Source organism: Triticum aestivum, chromosome 5D, assembly GCF_018294505.1.
Source record: "Triticum aestivum cultivar Chinese Spring chromosome 5D, IWGSC CS RefSeq v2.1, whole genome shotgun sequence".
Classification (NCBI taxonomy): Eukaryota; Viridiplantae; Streptophyta; class Magnoliopsida; order Poales; family Poaceae; genus Triticum; species Triticum aestivum.
In genome coordinates this window covers 330,177,802-330,198,240 of record NC_057808.1, presented here as the reverse complement: position 1 = coordinate 330,198,240, position 20,439 = coordinate 330,177,802, and the positions used below count along the sequence as shown (strand labels likewise).

The following is a 20,439-nucleotide window of genomic DNA, read 5'->3' as shown; positions in this document are numbered from 1 at the left end:
AATAAATGTGTTGAAACTTGAAAAAACAAAACAAAACTTAGCGATCGTCAGGCATTTGCTTGCTGTTAAGATCTCCTGTAAAGAATTTACTCCAGTAAAACCCCAGCGAGACAAGAGTAACGTGCCGGGAAGCCCAACCTCCGTTACATTCATTCCAATGGCGCGGAACGTAAATACATCGAAACCCCGTGCCCCAAAGCCGCGGCTCTTCAACAAAGGCCGCCCCTTTAAAATCCCACCGGTCGGTTCGCCGGTAATCCTCGTCCTTCCTTTCCCTTTCCGCCCGCCCCTTCCCCGTCCGGCGGCGTCCCTCCTCCCCCACCGCGTCGAAATCCCAAACCCCACCCTACCTCGCCGCCCGCCCGCCGGCCACGATGATGCACATGACCTTCTACTGGGGCACGTCCGCGACGATCCTGTTCGACGGCTGGCGCACGTCCGCGTGGACGGGCTACCTCCTCTCCCTCCTGGCGCTCTTCCTCGCCGCCGCCTTCTACCAGTACCTCGAGGCCTTCCGGATCCGGGTCAAGCTCCTCGCCGGCGCCAAGGCGGACCCCCTCCCCCCGCCCGCCGGCTCCGACGCGCGGGCCCCGCTGCTGGCACCGGGCTCCGCCGCCTTCTTGGGCGGGCGCTGGCCGGCGCGGGTGGCCACGGCGGCGCTCTTCGGGGTCAACGCGGGGATAGGGTACCTCCTCATGCTCGCCGTCATGTCCTTCAACGGCGGGGTGTTCATCGCCGTAGTGCTCGGGCTCGCGGCCGGGTACCTCGCGTTCCGCAGCGGCGACGTGGACGGGGACGACCTCGTCGTGGTCGACAACCCCTGCGCCTGCGCGTAGGGAATCGGACGAGGGGCGGGTCGCCGGCCGCCGGCTTGCCCCCAGGTGTGATGATTACTTGATGTTGTACAACGCAGGCGGTAATAAGATGGTGTACAAATTGATTTGGGGGATTGCAAATGTTTGGTGTCATCCGGGAGGAAATTGTAGAATACAGAATCAGAACAGTGTTTGATGCGTGTTTCTCACAGCGAATTGTTTTTTTGATGCGTTTCTGAGTTGATGATGAAGTGTGTGCGAAGACGGTTCTTTGATTATCAAAGGGTTACGAGCTTGAGCTGGTATCAAAGAGTAGAATGGATGGACATCGTACTCTGTGTTTCGCTGTCACGAATCCAAGAGGCGATATTTGACAGGAAGAGAAGAAATCGGAACCTAGACACCTATCAGGCTAGATTCGATCATTAGTCCTTCACCCCCTACGAATGAACGAAAGGTAGGGTCCCTTCCTTGGAATGCAGGGGAAAAGCCAAAGATATGACCGTATTGCTTCCAGTTCTGTTGGACCGGCGTGCTTTGCTTGCTGCTAGAGCCTTGCTTGTCCGGTGATCAATGTAAGCTTCAACTGGGCGATCCAATCGTGCGCTTTGTTTGCTTTTCGTCCGATCGTGCGCTTTGTTTGCTTTTCGTCCGTTTGGGTCGGGCAGGTGGACGTGCGCGTCCACATTCTCAAATGGATCGGCTTGACCGCCCAACGAAAGGCGGACCCAAATCTACCGACATAGGAAAAACAAAACAGCTCGTAGAAATAAACATTAATTAAATATAAGTGGCCGGTCAACCGCCGGCAAAAGTCCACTTAAACCTAATTAAACATTAATTAAAATATAAAAAAATAGTTGGCGCCTGCACGCTGCCCTAGACGTTGTCGGCCTTGCCCTTGCCCTTGACATCGCCATCGCTGCCGGTGAGGTCGATGAAGACGGTAGCAGGGCCAGCCCACCCAAACGCCGCTTGGTACGCTGCCAGGACAGTCTCCTCTGGCGTCTGCTGGGGCGGTGGCATTGCGGCTCGCCGTGCGCGCTCCTCCTCCTCCTCAAGCCACAGCGCCTCCGCGTCGCGTTGCAGCAGCTGCTCATAGCCCATCTGCCGCTCGCTGTCGGCCTCCTCCAGGGCGAGCCAGTGCGCCTTCTAGCGCTCAAGGTGGGCCTCCTCCTCCTCTGGCATCGTGGACCGGAGGCGCGCTCACCACTCACGGTACTGGCCGGTCCACGTGTAGGCCTTCTCCGGTCAAGTGGGTGGAGGCGGGGAGCGCTTCCGCGTCGACTCCAGATCCGGCTTGGGCTCGAGGACGGGCGGCGGCGGTGGCAGAGGCGGGACGAAGAGCGGGGTGTGGACCGACTCCCCCGCCGCCGACAAGGCAAGGGCCTGCTCCAGCCCATCCCAATGCGCGTCCTCCCAGAGCCGGCTAGCCTCCAGCGCGTGCTGCAGGGCCTCCTCGAGGGTGGCTTGGTACTCCGCCTCCATTTTCTCCGGCTCTACACGCGGGGGCGGTGGTGGAAACGGCGGCGGGTTGGCGCCGACGCCTAGCCGCCCTTGCTCCTCGTGTTCGAGGGCAAGCCAAGCCTCCCAGTTGGGAGAGTCGGCGGCGTACTCGGGCATCCGCCGCTGCGCCGGCGTGAGCTGCGCCCAGCGCCTGCGCACCTCCTCGTCGTGAGCCCGCTGGGTCCGCGGAACCGCCGGCACTGGGATCCGGTGCGGATCCAGGTGCCAGTGGTGCGGCAGCGTGACGTTGGGGTAGGGCAGCGGCTGCCTGTACTACCAATGCCATCGCGCTTGGTGCGCCGGGATGTGCAGACGCCGACGACCTGGGCGAACACGCGCCGGCGGCGGAGGAGGAGCACGGGAGGATGAGGCGCCTGGGGTGCTCTTGCCCTTGCCGCTGTTGCTGCCGAAGAGGCCCATTGCTTGCTAGGGTTTGGTGGTGTCGTCGGCGAGGATGCACAAGGGGGTGGTGGGGGGCCAGATGTGGACGGAAGTGGATGAGGACGGCCCCCGCCGCACGCGTGGTTAAAAAAGGACGCTTCCACTGGCTGACTAGTGGGCCCGCTGTCGGTGGTCGTCATAAATTAGACGACGGGCGGTAGTTGGGTGGCCTACAAGTGGGGCCGCGGCGGACACCAAGGAGACGCGCGGCGCGTCCGCTTCTAGTCCGCGCCGACGCATTTCAGGCGCAATTTTAGGCCAGAAATGGGTCGACGCGGACGCGATTTGGGTTTGGGTCGGCGCGTTGGGCCTCCACTTTTGTCTGCGCCGACCCAAACAGACGCAGGCAGACAAAATGGGTCGCCCCATTGGAGTTGCTCTCAAGGGTCCTTGAACACGTGTAAGAGCAACCCAACGTGCCTACCCATTTCGTCCATGTGTGTCCGTTTGGTTTGAAACGGACACAAAATTCGGCCCAACGCGCCGACTTAAATGGATGCGCGCGTCCACTTTTTGTCCGAGAGGCGACCCATTCCAAGCCCAAATTTGTGCCTATTTTGTGTCGGCGTGGACATGAAACAGACGCACGTGACGCCCGCCTGCTCCTTCCTCTGGCCCGCCAGTCGGTGGCACACCTGGCCGCCCCACCTCGTCACCGCCGCCGCCCAGTTCCAGTGCCCAGGTCAGCCGTCCGCACCCACATACCTCACCCGCAGCACGCCAGCTTCCAACATCGCCGCCACCACCGCCTCGCCGCACCACCACTGCAGCTTCCCCGACGTCGCCGCCAGCACCACCTCATGGCCGTGTGTACGCGATTGGAGCAGGTGGCTACGGAGATTTTTTCCAACATGGATGGCAGCATAACCTACTGATCGATCCACCACCCCCTTCGACATAGGCATAGTGTCAGTCTATAGGACTCTACTGTTGCCAATTTGTCGGTTCTTATTTCATGCATTTTTGTCAGATTTCTGGATTTGGCTGTATGCATCCTAATTATGCAGAGGCCGGGTGTTACTCATAATGCTTTGTATCCGCTTGATGCTACATTCTGAGATAATAAAGTCTCCCTTTATCGAAAAAAGCACCACCTCACCCCGCGCCCCGGCCCTACCTGAAGCAGACAAAGCGCCGCGACCTCACTCGCCTGACGCCGCCACGCTCGCTGAACACGGACAGGGCTTGCTACCGGGTCTAGGGGAGGTGCGAGGCTCTTCGCCGACCAGTTTCTTCGACGACGCCCGCAAGCTGTTCGACGGTTTGCCCGCAAGGTAAAAATGGACTCCGCTGACGAGTTCTTTTTCCACAATTTCATTTGCGACTCAGATGATTCCTCGTCCGACGATGAGGACCTTGTGGCTGCTGTGTTGGTCGTCCATGACCACCTTAGTAGGAAGCGCCCGATGTTCCGGGGCTCGATCCCAGGGCACACTCCGACATTGAATCGCAATCGAGAGAGCGGCCATTTCCTACTGTGGAAGGACTACTTTGAGACCCCCAACCCGCTCTTCCAACATCACCTATTCTGGCGTTGTTGCCATATGGCTAGACATGTGTTCATCCGTATTCAGGAGGGGGTGGTGGCATACGATAAGTATTTCGAGTGCAAGGAGGATGCCCTGGGAAAGATTGGCTTCTCCTCTTATAAGAAATGCACTATAGCTATTCAGATGCTTACATACAGAGTTCCCGGTGATCTCATTGATGAGTATGTCTGTATGAGCGATTCCACGTGCCTAGAGTCCATGTATAGGTTTTGCAAGGCTGTGATAGAAGTGTTTGGTCCTAAGTACTTGAGAGAGCCAAATGATGCAGATACAACCCACTTGTTGGCGATGAGTGCCAGCAGGGGCTTTCCGGGGATGCTTGGTAGCATAGATTGTATGCACTGGAAGTGGAAGAACTGTCCTTCTGCTTGGCAGGGCAGTATATGGGCCATGTCAAGTTTGCACCATCATACTCGAGGCCGTGGATTCAGAAGATCTCTAGGTTTGGTACTCATTCTTTGGCATGGCCGGATCTCACAACGATATCAACGTGCTTCAATGCTCTCTGATGTTTGCAAGGCTTGCAGAAGGCAACTACCCGGAGGTCAATGTTGATATGACCGTATTGTTTCCAGTTCTGTTGGACCGGCATGCTTTGCTTGCTGGTAGATCCTTGCTTGTCCGGTGATCAATGTAAGCTTTACTCAAGGGTCCTTGAACACGTGTTATCCCCCCTCCAGAAGAGCATCTACAGCCGGCTCCCCAAACTGATCGGGCGGATGGCCTGGTCACTAAACCGTGACCCAGACAGACTCCTCACGGCCGAATTTCGTGTTTTAACCCTTTTAGCAAAGAATTTCAGGATCTGACCCTAGTTCATTTTTTTTGAAATCTGACCCTTTTGCTGCCGCCAGGGGGCTCGGCGGTAGGGTCAGGCAACCTACCGCCAGGGGGCCTGGCGGTAGCAAAGACGGCCACGACCGTCAACTAATGGCCAGCACACCCCACCTTACCGCCAAGGGCCGTGGCGGTAGGTTATGGGATCCTACCGCGGAGCCCCGTGGCGGTAGGGTCCTATGGTTTTTGGCTGCAAACTTGATGTAACCGTAAATGGCAAATCCCTGGCGGTAGGGTGTGAGAACCTACCGCCAGGGGGCTTGGCAGTAGGGTCCTGTGGTTTTGCATTTTTGCAAGTTTTAGTGCTTGTTTTTTCCTAAAGTTTTATCACAGCAAAGATAACAGTATAATATATATTTTAAGAGCCTAAAATATGAATATCTCACACAATATAACATGTATCACACTCGAGATATTAATAGCAAACGGTTCCACATAGTTTCATAAATAGCAAATAGCAAACGGTTCGAACTAACACACATAGTTTCACAAAATAACACATAGTTCGACAACCCCAACTAACACAAGTTGTTTCGCAAAGCCGACTAACACAAGTAGGCCAAGACCACAATTACTTGCTTCTTCCCCTCTTGGAGGTACGGTCATCATTCTTCTTAGAACAAGTCTCATTAGCCTTCTTCTTGCGCCCTCCTCGAGGAATCGGTTTCTGGAATGGCGATGGACTCTGCCAATCCTTCTTTGGCTGATTCCTCTTCGGAAGTTGAGATGGTTGAGTTGGTGGAGGTCCGTAATCTTCATCGTACTCCTCCTCCCCATTGCTCTCCTCTTCCTCTTCTTCTTCATGGGTCTCCTCCTCCTCCTGAACCAACCTAGAGGACGAGGCAGCATGGCTCGATGAAGCGATGTTACCCTATGTGACTGCTGGATCATGAGCTTCAACCGAGCCAGCGCACCCAAGCAGGCCTACCAGCTTGCGACAACGCTTCACGAACTTTTGCAGTCAATGAAACAAGGACATAATACTGATCAGATTTATGATTGCAAATGAACAAAGAACATAGGGTATTTCTAGGCGGCTGAAATGTTACCTTCATCGTCTCCCTCATGCTATTCTCAGAATCTCTATTCCCAGAATCCAAGCCATCAAAGATGCATCTGTTCAGCTCGTCGGACTGTGAAGGCATAAGTCAGTCACAATGACATACAACATAAATTACTTACAACCGCCGGTTCAAGACAGAAGAACACAACTTACCATTCTGTTGATCAGGGGTGCAAACTCCCTAAATCCACTGATGTCTCTGATGCTGGCCTAGTAGGCCTCTTCCTCGGGGGCATTCTCCTCCAGCTGCGTGATATCTTCTGTCGTCCATCGAGGCCAGAGACGAAGATGGTCCTTCTGGCCATCGTCGTACCACCTCATGTGTTGGGCGTATTCATCCCAGTCAGTCACTCGCCTCTCCCCATCTTTACGCCACCTGCGCCGGTTCCACTTCGTCACAAAAGATTTATGCTGCTCTCCCCAATCTGTGATTGACTGGTTTTTCGTCCGGCTCATCCTACAAGTAATAAACAACACAAAGCATCATAAGAAGGTCAAACACAAACGAAATCATGGTAACGGAGAACAATGCACTCACAAGTGGAGTTCATGGCCACCGGTATCGTTCGGCATGCCCGGTGGTGTATGCTAGTAGATCCCAAACTGCCTGGCCACACGGTGTGGCAAGTGCCACTCGACGGCGTACACACATAGCATGGGCACCATGCACTGCCAAAGACCGCGGTCCTCCTTGCACATCACGTTCAGCTCAAACCCCCACTCTCGGTCATGATACGGGCACCAGTTTACCTATTACACAAACATTAGTAAGTTCCCGATGAAAGTGGCGTCAAAGAGAAAGGTGAGCTAGTTCATATAACTGCAAAACCGTCAAAGCGTCCATCTCATTGGTGAAGGCCTTGTACGAAGCCTTGCATGTGCCCGTGTAGAGACCCACAACGTCCCATTTGTAAGCTACGGTCGGGTATCAAGTAGAGTCGCCATCTTCGCCATACGCATCCCATGGACCTCTTCTTAACTTCTCCGGACACCCCACCGGCAGGCGCTCCCACATCCAAATGGAGAGGGCCCACACAAATCCACCCATACCAGAAGTATCTTCTGTCCTCTGGGTTGCCTCGTCAAGCTACAAAACAACAATTGATGATCAGATATAGCACAATATCATGGAGCATACATTCATAAAAAGCTATGAGATACTCTCTTATCGAGTGGTAAAGGTAGGCGAGAGAGGCGGTTGATACGTCCATTTTGCATCATGCTTTTATATCGATATTTATTGCATTATGGGCTGTTATTACACATTATGTCATAATACTTATGCCTATTCTCTCTTATTTTACAAGGTCTACATAAGGAGGGAGAATGCCAGCAGCTGGAATTCTGGGCTGGAAAAGGAGCAAATATTAGAGACCTATTCTGCATAACTCCAAAAGTCCTGAAACTCCACGAAAGTTATTTTTGGAAATAATAAAAAATACTGAGCGGAAGAAATACCAGAGGGGGCCCACACCCCTGCCTCGTGGGCCCCCTGTTGGCCCTCCGGTGCCCATCTTCTGCTATATGAAGTCTTTCGTCCAAAGAAAAATAAGAAGCAAGCTTTCGGGACGAGAATCCGCCGCCACGAGGCGGAACCTTGGCGGAACCAATCTAGGGCTCCGGCAGAGCTGTTCTGCCGGGGACACTTCCCTTCGGGAGGGGGAAATCATCGCCATCGTCATCACCAACACTCCTCTCATCGGGAGAGGGAAATCTCCATCAACATCTTCACCAGCACCATCTCCTCTCATACCCTAGTTCATCTCTTGTATCCAATTCTTGTCTCTAAGTCTGGGATTGTTACCTGTAGGTTGCTAGTAGTGTTGATTACTCCTTGTAGTTGATGCTAGTTGGTTTATTTGGTGGAAGATCGTATGTTCAGATCCTTTATGCATATTAATACCCCTCTAATTATGAACATAAATATGCTTTGTGAGTAGTTACGTTTGTTCCTGAGGACATGGGAGAAGTCTTGCTATTAGTAGTCATGTGAATTTGGTATTCGTTCGATATTTTGATGAGATGTATGTTGTCTCTCCTCTAGTGGTGTTATGTGAACGTCGACTACATGACACTTCACCATTATTTGGGCCTAGAGGAAGGCATTGGGAAGTAATAAGTAGATGATGGGTTGCTAGAGTGACAGAATCTTAAACCCTAGTTTATGCGTTGCTTCGTAAGGGGCTGATTTGATCCACATGTTTCATGCTATGGTTAGGTTTACCTTAATACTTCTTTTGTAGTTGCGGATGCTTGCAATAGGGGTTAATCATAAGTGGGATGCTTGTCCAAGTAAGGGCAGCACCCAAGCACCGGTCCACCCACATATCAAATTATCAAAGTACCGAACGCGAATCATGTGAACGTGATGAAAACTAGCTTGACGATAATTCCCATGTGTCCTCGGGAGCGCTTTTCTCTATATAAGAGTTTGTCCAGGCTTGTCCTTTGCTACAAAAAGGATTGGTCCACCTTTCTGCACTTTATTTACTTTTGTTACTTGTTGCTCGTTACAAATTACCCTATCACAAAACTATCTGTTACCTATAATTTCAGTGCTTGCAGAGAATACCTTGCTGAAAACCGCTTATCATTTCCTTCTGCTCCTCGTTGGGTTCAACACTCTTACTTATCGAAAGTACTATGATAGATCCCCTATACTTGTGGGTCATCAAGACTCTTTTCTGGCGCCGTTGCCGGGGAGTGAAGCGCCTTTGGTAGGTGGAATTTGGTAAGGAAAATTTTATATAGTGTGCTGAAACTTACTATCACTTGTTACTATGGAAAGTAATCCTCTGAGGGGCTTGTTCGGGGTATCTTCACCCTGGCCAGTAGAGCAAAGAGTTGCTCCTCAACCTGCTGAACCTACTGAAGATGAAAATGTCTACTTTGAGATTCCTTCGGGTATGATAGAAAAACTGCTAGCTAATCCTTTTGCAGTAGACGGAACAATGCATCCTGATGAGGACCTAATATATGTGGATGAAGTTTGTGGATTATTTAAGCTTGCAGGTGTGCCTGATGATGTTATTAAGAAGAAGGTCTTCCCTTTATCTTTGAAGGGAGATGCATTGACATGGTATAGGCTATGTGATGATATGGGATCATGGAACTACAAATGATTGAAATTGGAATTTCATCAGAAGTTTTATCCTATGCATCTTGTTCATCGTGATCGCAATTATATATATAATTTCTGGCCTCGCGAAGGAGAGAGCATCGCTCAAGCTTGGGGGAGGCTTAAATCAATGTTATATTCATGCCCCAATCATGAGCTCCCAAGAGAAATAATTATTCAAAAATTTTATGCTCGGCTTTCTGATAATAATCGCACCATGCTCGATACTTCTTGTGTTGGCTCTTTTATGATGAAGACTATTGAATTCAAATGGGATTTCTTGGAAAGAATTAAACGCAACTCTGAAGATTGGGACCTCGACGGAGGTAAGGAGTCAGGTATGACACCTAAGTTTGATTGTGTTAAATCTTTTATGGATACTGATGTTTTCCGTAAATTTAGCACTAAATATGGACTTGACTCTGAGATAGTAGCTTCTTTCTGTGAATCTTTTGCTACTCATGTTGATCTCCCTAAGGAGAAGTGGTTTAAATATCATCCTCCCATAGAAGTAAAAGTAGCTGCACCTATTAAAGTTGAAGAAAAGTCTATCACTTATAATGATCCTATTGTTCCTACTGCGTATGTTGAAAAACCACCTTTCCCTGTTAGAATAAGGATCATGCTAAAGCTTTAACTGTGGTTCGTAAAAGCAATATTAGAACCTATACACCTCCTGAGCAAGTTAAAGTTGAACCTAATATTGCTATTGTTAAATATCTCTTGGCTGATAATATTGATGGGCATGTTATTTATTTTTGTGATGAAACTGCTAGAATTGCTAAACCTTGTGCTAAAGATAAACATAGACCTGTGGTAGGCATGCATGTTATTTCTGTTAAAATAGGAGATCATTGTTATCATGGCTTATGTGATATGGGTGCCAGTGCTAGTGCTATACCTCATGTCTTATACAAAGAAATTATGCATGATATTGCACCTGCTGAGATAGAAGATATTGATGTTACCATTAAGCTTGCCAATAGAGATACCATATCACCCATTGGAATTGTTAGAGATGTTGAAGTCTTGTGTGGGAAAACTGAATATCTTGCTGATTTTCTTGTTCTTGGTTCCCCACAAGATAGCTTTTGTCCCATTATATTTGGTAGACCCTTCTTAAACATTGTTAATGCTAAGATAGACTGCAAAAAGGATGTTGTTACTATTGGTCTAGGTGATATGTCTCATGAGTTTAATTTCTCTAAATTTCGTAGACAACACCGTGAAGAGGAATTGCCTAGTAAGGATGAAATTATTGGTCTTGCTTCTATTGCCGTACCTCCTAGTGATCCTTTAGAACAATATTTGCTAGACCATGAAAATGATATGTTTATAAATGAAAGAAGGGAAATAGATGAAGTATTCTTCAAACAGGAACCCATCCTGAAACACAATTTGCCTGTTGAAATCCTAGGGGATCCTCCTCCACCCAAGGGTGATCCCGTGTTTGAGCTCAAACCGTTACCTGATACCCTTAAATATGCTTATCTTGATGAGAAAAAGATATATCCTGTTATTATTAGTGCTAACCTTTCAGAGCATGAAGAAGAGAGATTATTGAAAACTCTGAAGAAACACCGCGCTGCTATTGGATATACTCTTGATGATCTTAAGGGAATTAGTCCCACTCTAGCCAACACAAAATAAATTTGGAGAAAGATGCGAAACCAGTTCGTGATCACCAACGACGGCTTAATCCTAAGATGAAAGAAGTGGTAAGAAAGGAAATACTAATGCTTCTTGAGGCAGGTATTATTTATCCCGTTGCTGATAGTCAATGGGTAAGTCCTGTCCATTGTGTCCCTAAAAAGGGAGGTATTACTGTCGTTCCTAATGATAAAGATGAATTGATTCCGCAAGAATTATTACAGGTTATAGGATGGTAATTGATTTCCACAAATTAAATAAGGCTACTAAAAAAGATCATCACCCCTTACCTTTTATTGATCAAATGCTAGAAAGATTATCCAAACATACACATTTTTGTTTTCTAGATGGTTATTCTGGTTTCTCTCAAATACCTGTGTCAGCCGATGATCAATCAAAGACCACTTTTACTTGCCCTTTCGGTACTTTTGCTTATAGACGTATGCCTTTTGGTTTATGTAATGCACCTGCTACCTTTCAAAGGCGCATGATGGCTATATTCTCTGACTTTTGTGAAAAGATATGTGAGGTTTTCATGGATGATTTCTCCGTTTATGGATCCTCTTTTGATGATTGCTTGAGCAACCTTGATCGAGTTTTGCAGAGATGTGAAGAAACTAACCTTGTCTTGAATTGGGAAAAGTGCCACTTTATGGTTAATGAAGGTATTGTCTTGGGGCATAAAGTTTCCAAAAGAGGTATTGAAGTTGATAAAGCCAAGGTTGATGCTATTGAAAAGATGCCATGTCCCAAGGACATCAAAGGTATAAGAAGTTTCCTTGGTCATGCCTGTATTTATAGGAGGTTCATTAAGGACTTCTCAAAAATTTCTCGGCCTCTGACTAATTTATTACAAAAAGATATACCATTTGTCTTCGATGATGATTGCGTAGAAGCATTTGAAATACTTAAGAAAGCATTGATCTCTGCACCTATTGTTCGGCCACCTGATTGGAATTTACCTTTTGAAATCATGTGTGATGCTAGTGATTATGCTGTTGCTGTTCTAGGGCAAAGAGTTGATAAGAAATTAAATGTTATTCAATATGCTAGTAAAACTCCAGAAAATGCTTAGAGAAATTATGCTACTACTGAAAAGAATTCTTAGCAGTTGTATTTGCTTGTGATAAGTTCAGAGCTTATATTGTTGATTCTAAAGTAACTATTCACACTAATCATGCTGCTACTAAATATCTTATGGAAAAGAAAGATGCTAAACCTAGACTTATTAGATGGGTTCTCTTGTTACAAGAATTTGATTTGCATATTATTGATAGAAAGGGAGCTGAGAACCCCGTTGCAGACAACTTGTTTAGGTTAGAGAATGTTCTTGATGACCCACTACCTATTGATGATAGCTTTCCTGATGAACAATTAAATTTCATAAATGCTTCTCGTACTGCTCCATGGTATGCTGATTATGCTAATTACATTGTTGCTAAATTTATACCACCTAGTTTCACATACCAACAAAAGAAAAAGTTTTTCTATGATTTAAGACATTACTTTTGGGATGACCCACATCTTTATAAAGAAGGAGTATATGGTGTTATTAGACGTTGTGTACCTGAGCATGAACAGGAACAGATCCTACGCAAGTGTCACTCCGAAGCATATGGAGGACACCACGCTGGAGATAGAACTGCACATAAGGTATTGCAATCCAGTTTTTATTGGCCTACTCTCTTCAAGGATGCCCGTAAGTTTGTCTTATCTTGTGATGAATGTCAAAGAATTGGTAATATTAGTAGACATCAAGAAATGCCTATGAATTATTCACTTGTTATTGAACCATTTGATGTTTGGGGCTTTGATTATATGGGACCGTTTCCTGCCTCTAATGGATATACACATATTTTAGTTGCTGTTGATTACGTTACTAAGTGGGTAGAAGCTATTCCAACTAGTAGTGCTGATCATAACACTTCTATTAAAATGCTTAAAGAAGTTATTTTTCCGAGGTTTGGAGTCCCTAGATATTTAATTACTGATGGTGGTTCACATTTTATTCATGGTGCTTTCCATAAAATGCTTGCTAAGTATGATGTTAATCATAGAATTGCATCTCCTTATCACCCACAGTCTAGTGGTTAAGTAGAATTGAGCAATAGAGAACTCAAATTAATTTTTCAAAAGACTGTTAATAGATCTAGAAAGAATTGGTCTAAGACACTTGATGATGCATTATGGGCCTATAGAACTGCATATAAAAATCCTATGGGTATGTCTCCGTATAAAATGGTTTATGGAAAAGCATGTCACTTACCTCTCGAACTAGAACATAAGGCATATTGGGCCATTAAAGAGCTCAACTATGATTTCAAACTTGCCGGTGAGAAGAGGTTATTTGACATTAGCTCACTTGATGAATGGAGAACCCAAGCCTATGAGAATGCCAAATTGTTTAAAGAAAAAGTTAAAAGATGGCATGACAAAAGGATACAAAAGCGTGAGTTTAATGTAGGTGATTATGTATTGCTATACAACTCTCGTTTAAGATTTTTTGCAGGAAAACTTCTCTCTAAATGGGAAGGTCCTTACGTTATCGAGGAGGTCTATCGTTCCGGTGCCATAAAAATCAACAACTTCGAAGGCACAAATCCGAAGGTGGTGAACGGTCAAAGAATCAAACACTCTATCTCAGGTAATCCCATAAATGTTATTGAAACCGTAACACCGGAGGAATACATAAGGGACACTTTCCAGAACGTTTCAGACTCCGAAAAGGAATAGGTATGTGGTACGGTAAGTAAACGGACTCCAAAACAGTTCTAATGGCAATTTTTCTCCGTTTTGGAATATTTAGAAAAATAGAAAAATAAGAAGCAGTCCGGGAAGGACACGAGGCCTCCACGAGGGTGGAGGGCGCGCCCTACCCCCTGGGCGCGCCGCCCTGCCTCGTGGGCACCTCGTGCGCTCTCCGGACTCCGTTTTCTTGCACGATATGTATTTTGGTCGGTAAAAATTCAGTATATAATCTCGCAAAGGTTTTGACTCCTGTATACGCAATTGTCCTCTGTTCTTGTTTCAAGCTATTGCTACCACAGATTAGAGCAAGATGTCTTCTCAAGAGTCAGTCGGGGAGAGCCGGGTGTCTCATCCGGCATCGAGATCGAGAACAAACAGCGATGCTGACCACTTTGGGCTAGCAACGGAGGGAGAGATGGAGGCTGATTTGAAGAGGATAGATGCCATGGAGGAGGATCAAGAAGTCACTTCTCGCTTCCGATCTGGATTCATGATGGGGGAACTACAGAGCTCGACTATTCCAAACTCGGTTATCCCTCCCAGTGTTAGATTTCTTTATTATGAAAATATGAAGAAGAGTGTCACTTGTTCTCCCGCAGCTATGCAACACCCTTGGGTGCAAGGAGCTTTAGCCGTTACAGGAAAGCTTTGTAAGGAAATAATGGACCTCAAGCAGCAAGTCAGTAAGCTTGAGGAGGAGAATCGTATCCCGAGGGGCATCATCTCCAAGAATATCACACCATCACCTCCGAAGAAGGAGATATAATCATATGGGTATGGGCACTCCCCTTGGCAACTGCCAAGCTTGGGGGAGGTGCCTCGGTATCGTATCACCATCACACTCCTATCTTTACCTTTTTCTTAGTTCGATCCTATTAGTAGTATCTTGATCTAGTAGAATAAAGTTTTGGTTAGATCCAGTTTTGAGTTTTGCTTTATGATCTTTCTATGTAATCGAGTCCGTGAGCTATATATATAATAAAGATTAGTGTTGAGGCAAGGGCTTGATTGTCTTGCTATGTTCTTGAGGGAATAAAAGAAAAGAAAAAAAGAATAAAAAGAAACAAAGAGACCATATTGATCTTATGGAGAGTAATGACTTCACATAGAAAGAGTATGATGATTAAAAATTGTTGGGAGTTGGCAAACATAGCTTTGGTCATCGTTGCAATTAATAGGAAGTAATAAAGAAAGAGAAGTTTCACATATAAATATACTATCTTGGACATCTTTTATGATTGTGAGCACTCATTAAAATATGACATGCTAAAGGGTTGATGTTGGACAAGGAAGACAACGTAATGGGTTATATTTTCTTATATCTGAAATAAAGTATATTGTCATGGATCATCCAACATGTTGAGCTTGCCTTTCCCTCTCATGCTAGCCAAATTCTTTGCACCAAGTAGAGATACTACTTGTGCTTCCCAATACCCTTAAACCAGTTTTGCCATGAGAGTCCACCATATCTACCTAAGGATTGAGTAAGATCCTTCAAGTAAGTTGTCATCGGTGCAAGCAATAAAAAAATTGCTCTCTAAAAATGTATGATTGATTGGTGTGGAGGAAATAAGCTTTATACGATCTTGTGATGTGGAAGAAATAAAAGCGACGGACTGCATAATAAAGGTCCATATCACAAGTGGCAATATAAAGTGATGTTCTTTCGCATTAAGATTTTGTGCATCCAACTCTGAAAGCGCATGGCAACCTCTGCTTCCCTCTGCGAAGGGCCTATCTTTTACCATTATCTTCTACCTTATGCAAGAGTCATGGTGATCTTCACCTTTCCTTTTTATATTTTATCCTTTGGCAAGCACAGTATGTTGGAAAGATCCTGATATATATATATATATATATATATATATATATATATCTAATTGGATGTAAGTTAGCATGAGTTATTATTGTTGACATTACCCTTGAGGTAAAAGGTTGGGAGGCGAAACTATAAGCCCCTATCTTTCTCTGTGTCCGATTAAAACTCCGTAACCACAAGTATTGCGTGAGTGTTGGCAATTATGAAAGACTAAATGATAGTTGAGTATGTGGACTTGCTAAAAAGCTCTGACATAGACTCTTTCTGATGTTATGATAAATTGCAATTGCTTCAATGACTGAGATTATAGTTTGTTGGTTCTCAATAAAGTTTCTGATTCATACTTTGCATTGTGAATAGATTATTACTTGAGCATAAGAAATCATATGACAATATCCATATATGTTGCTGTTATGAGAATAATCATGATGTTCATGTCCGTATTTTATTTTATCGACACCTCTACCTAAACATGTGGACATATTTATTGTTATCGGCTTCCGCTTGCGGACAAGCGAGGTCTAAGCTTGGGGGAGTTGATACGTCCATTTTGCATCATGCTTTTATATCGATATTTATTGCATTATGGGCTGTTATTACACATTATGTCATAATACTTATGCCTATTCTCTCTTATTTTACAAGGTCTACATACGGAGGGAGAATGCCGGCAGCTGGAATTCTGGGCTGGAAAAGGAGCAAATATTAGAGACCTGAAACTCCAGGAAAGTTATTTTTGGAAATAATAAAAAATACTGAGCAAAAGAAATACCAGTGGGGGCCCACACCCTGGCCACGAGGGTGGGGCGCGCGCCCTACCCCCCTGGGCGCGCCCCCTGCCTCGTGGGCCCCCTGTTGGCCCTCCGGTGCCCATCTTCTGCTATATGAAGTCTTTCGTCCAAAGAAAAATAAGAAGCAAGCTTTCGGGACGAGACTCCGCCGCCACGAGGCGGAACCTTGGCGGAACCAATCTAGGGCTTCGGCAGAGCTGTTCTGCCGGGGACACTTCCCTCCGGGAGGGGGAAATCATCGCCGTCGTCATCACCAATACTCCTCTCATCGGGAGAGGGCAATCTCCATCAACATCTTCACCAGCACCATCTCCTCTCAAACCCTAGTTCATCTCTTGTATCCAATTCTTGTCTCTAAGTCTGGGATTGTTACCTGTAGGTTGCTAGTAGTGTTGATTACTCCTTGTAGTTGATGCTAGTTGGTTTATTTGGTGGAAGATCATATGTTCAGATCCTTTATGCATATTAATACCCCTCTGATTATGAACATAAATATGCTTTGTGAGTAGTTATGTTTGTTCCTGAGGACATGGGAGAAGTCTTGCTATTAGTAGTCATGTGAATTTGGTATTCGTTCGATATTTTGATGAGATGTATGTTGTCTCTCCTCTAGTGGTGTTATGTGAACGTCGACTACATGATAATTCACCATTATTTGGGCCTAGAGGAAGGCATTGGGAAGTAATAAGTAGATGATGGGTTGCTAGAGTGGCAGAAGCTTAAACCCTAGTTTATGCGTTGCTTCGTAAGGGGCTGATTTGGATCCACATGTTTCATGCTATGGTTAGGTTTACCTTAATACTTCTTTTGTAGTTGCGGATGCTGGCAATAGGGGTTAATCATAAGGGGATGCTATGTCAAGTAAGGGCAGCACCCAAGCACCGGTCCACCCACATATCAAATTATCAAAGTACCAAACGCGAATCATATGAACGTGATGAAAACTAGCTTGACGATAATTCCCATGTGTCCTCGGGAGCGCTTTTCTCTATATAAGAGTTTGTCCAGGCTTGTCCTTTGCTACAAAAAGGATTGGGCCACCTTGCTGCACTTTATTTACTTTTGTTACTTGTTGATCGTTACAAATTACCCTATCACAAAACTATATGTTACCTATAATTTCAGTGCTTGCAGAGAATACCTTGCTGAAAACTGCTTATCATTTCCTTCTGCTCCTCGTTGGGTTTGACACTCTTACTTATCGAAAGGACTACAATAGATCCCCTATACTTGTGGGTCATCAACGGTCCCCCAACTGTACCCTGCATCCCAGTCGGCGAGGAAGAAGAGATACGACCAAAGGGCAGAGTTCCTGGAGCAGTCTAGAAACACGACCTATGTGAGAAGGTACCACATGTAGGCCGTCACGTACTGCTCCACCGTACCCTCATCGGCATTTACCGGGCATTTCTTCCAGTTGTTCAGGATCCAGGCAGCGATACACCGGATGTCCGGTTACCCTTAGCATTGGGGCAGTCGCCGATGAGGGTGGTAACCCTCTGCTTCCAGTTGGTCCTCTCCACTCGCCCGGTGAGTGCATGACCCTCGATCAGTAGGGTTGTTATCATCCCCCAATCCCCGAGGGTCACCATCATCTCCCCGCATGGGAGATGGAAGCTATGTGTCTTGGGTTGCCACTGGTCATTCAAAGCCGTGAGAGCTGGGCGGACGAGCGTCGGCGGCTGACGCTTGAACTGCAGGACGAAACCAAGTAGTCGGGCTCTCCTGAAGTACGGCGTGTAGCGCTCGTCGTACTCCATCTTCACGGCATTCGTGTGACCCCTCATGCGCAGTGGCAGGAGCATCTGTCAAAAAGTGGACGCCAAAAGTTGGTATCTTAGTTTACCAATCCGAAAACTTTGGTTCAATATTTTGATCGTAGTACTTACCATTCCGTTCTCGATGAAACGGGCATGATGACCCTGTTGGAGAACGTAGCATGCAATTTCAAAAAAAATCCTACGCTCACGCAAGATCTATCTAGGAGATGCATAGCAACGAGAGGGGGAGAGTGTGTCCACGTACCCTCGTAGACCGAAAGCAGAAGCGTTTGTTTAACGCGGTTGATGTAGTCGAACGTCTTCTTGATCCAACCGATCAAGCACCGAATGTACGTCACCTCCGAGTTCTGCACACATTCAGCTCGATGACGTCCCTCGAACTCTTGATCCAGCAAAGTGTCGAGGGAGAGTTCCGTCAGTACGACGGTGTGGTGACGGTGATGGTGAAGTGATCCGTGCAGGGCTCCGCCTTAGCACTACGTGAATATGACCGGAGGAGTAAACTGTGGAGGGGGCGCCGCACACGGCTTGGAACAATTGATGTGTGTTAGAGGCGCCCCCACCCCCGTATATAAAGGAGGGAGAGGGGAGGATGCCGGCCCTAGGCGCGCCCCAAGTAGGAGGAGTCCTACGGGCTCCTAGTAGGATTCAGCCCCCACCTTCATTTTACCCGTGGGGGAAGGGGGAAGGAGAGAGAGGGAGAAGGAAAGGGGGGCGCCGCCCCCTCCCCTAGTCCAATTCATACTCCTCCCTTGTGGGGGGTGCGCCACCCTTTTGTGGGCTAGTGTGCCTCCCTCCTATGGCCCATATCTTCCCCTTGGGGGTTCCGGTAACCCCCCGATACTCCGATATGTACCCGATACAATCCGAAACACTTCCAGTGTCCGAATACTATCATCCAATATATCAATCTTTACCTCTCAACCATTTAGAGACTCCTCGTCATGTCCATGATCTCATCCGGAACTCCGAACAACATTCGGTCACCAAATCACATAACTCATATAATACAAAATCTTCATCGAACGTTAAGCGTGCGGACCCTACGGGTTTGAGAACTATGTAGACATGACCGAGACACCTCTCCAGTCAATAACCAACAACGGAACCTGGATGCTCATATTGGTTCCCACATATTCTACAAAGATCTTTATCGGTCGTACCATAATGACAACATACGTTATTCCCTTTGTCATCGGTATGTTACTTGCCCGAGATTCAATCGTCGGTATCTTCATACCTAGTTCAATCTTGTTACCGACAAGTCTCTTTACTCGTTCCGTAGTGCATCATCCCGTAACTAACTCATTAGTCACATTGCTTGCAAGGCTTATTATGATGTGCATTACCAAGAGGGCCCAGAGATACCTCTCCAATACTCGGAGTGACAATTCCTAATCTCGATCTATGCCAACCCAACAAACACCTATGGAGATACCTATAGAGCATCTTTATAATCACCCAGTTACGTTGTGACGTTTGATAGCACACAAGGTATTCCTCCGGTATCCGGGAGTTGCACAATCTCATAGTTAAAGGAATATGTATAAGTCATGAAGAAAGCAATAACAATAAAACTTAACGATCATTATGCTAAGCTAATGGAAGGGTCTTGTCCATCACATCATTCTCCTAATGATGTGATCCCGTTCATCAAATGACAACACATGTCTATGGTTAGGAAACTTAACCATCTTTGATTAACGAGCTAGTCTAGTAGAGGCTTACTAGGGACACGGTGTTTTGCCTATGTATCCACACATATATCAAGTTTCCGGTTAATACAATTCTAGCATGAATAGTAAACATTTATCATGATATAAGAAAATATAAAATAACAACTTTATTATTGCCTCTAGGGCATATTTCCTTCAGTCTCCCACTTGCACTAGAGTCAATAATCTAGTTCACATCGCCATGTGATTTAACACCAATAGTTCACATCACCATGTGATTAACTGTGAAGCCCCGAGACCGACACTTCAGATGCCTTCCATGTTTTTGTTATTGCCGTGTGTTTTATTTGTGTGTTGCATTCATCATCGCATCATTCGCATTGCATCGGCACTTCGTTGCCGTCATGTTTTAAAACTCTTAGTTCGTTCGTAGTTGCCGCGTCTCTCTGTTGTCCGTTCCGAGACCAACCGGGTTTTTCGAGTCCCTCTTGTCTGGCCACTTAATCTCTTTGCTCAATGCTCGAACCCCTCGCTTACTCGTCCGAAACTTCCCCGAACCCGAACTGAACGGTCACGACCGATGGGTCCGAATCATCCCCAAACATCCCTCTAATATCCTCGATTCTTTGTTGGACTCCCCTAAG

At 46.4% G+C, this 20,439-nt stretch overlaps 1 protein-coding gene across 1 annotated transcript; it reads left to right on the top strand.

Annotated features, from left to right (window-relative positions):
• The first annotated feature begins 242 nt into the window (after nt 1–242).
• LOC123124804 (copper transporter 5.1) lies at nt 243–1,059 on the top strand. The gene has a single exon (XM_044545359.1). It carries the CDS (start codon nt 375–377, stop codon nt 834–836), a length of 462 nt encoding a protein of 153 aa, XP_044401294.1. The 5' UTR covers nt 243–374; the 3' UTR covers nt 837–1,059.
• The last annotated feature ends 19,380 nt before the right edge of the window (nt 1,060–20,439 follow it).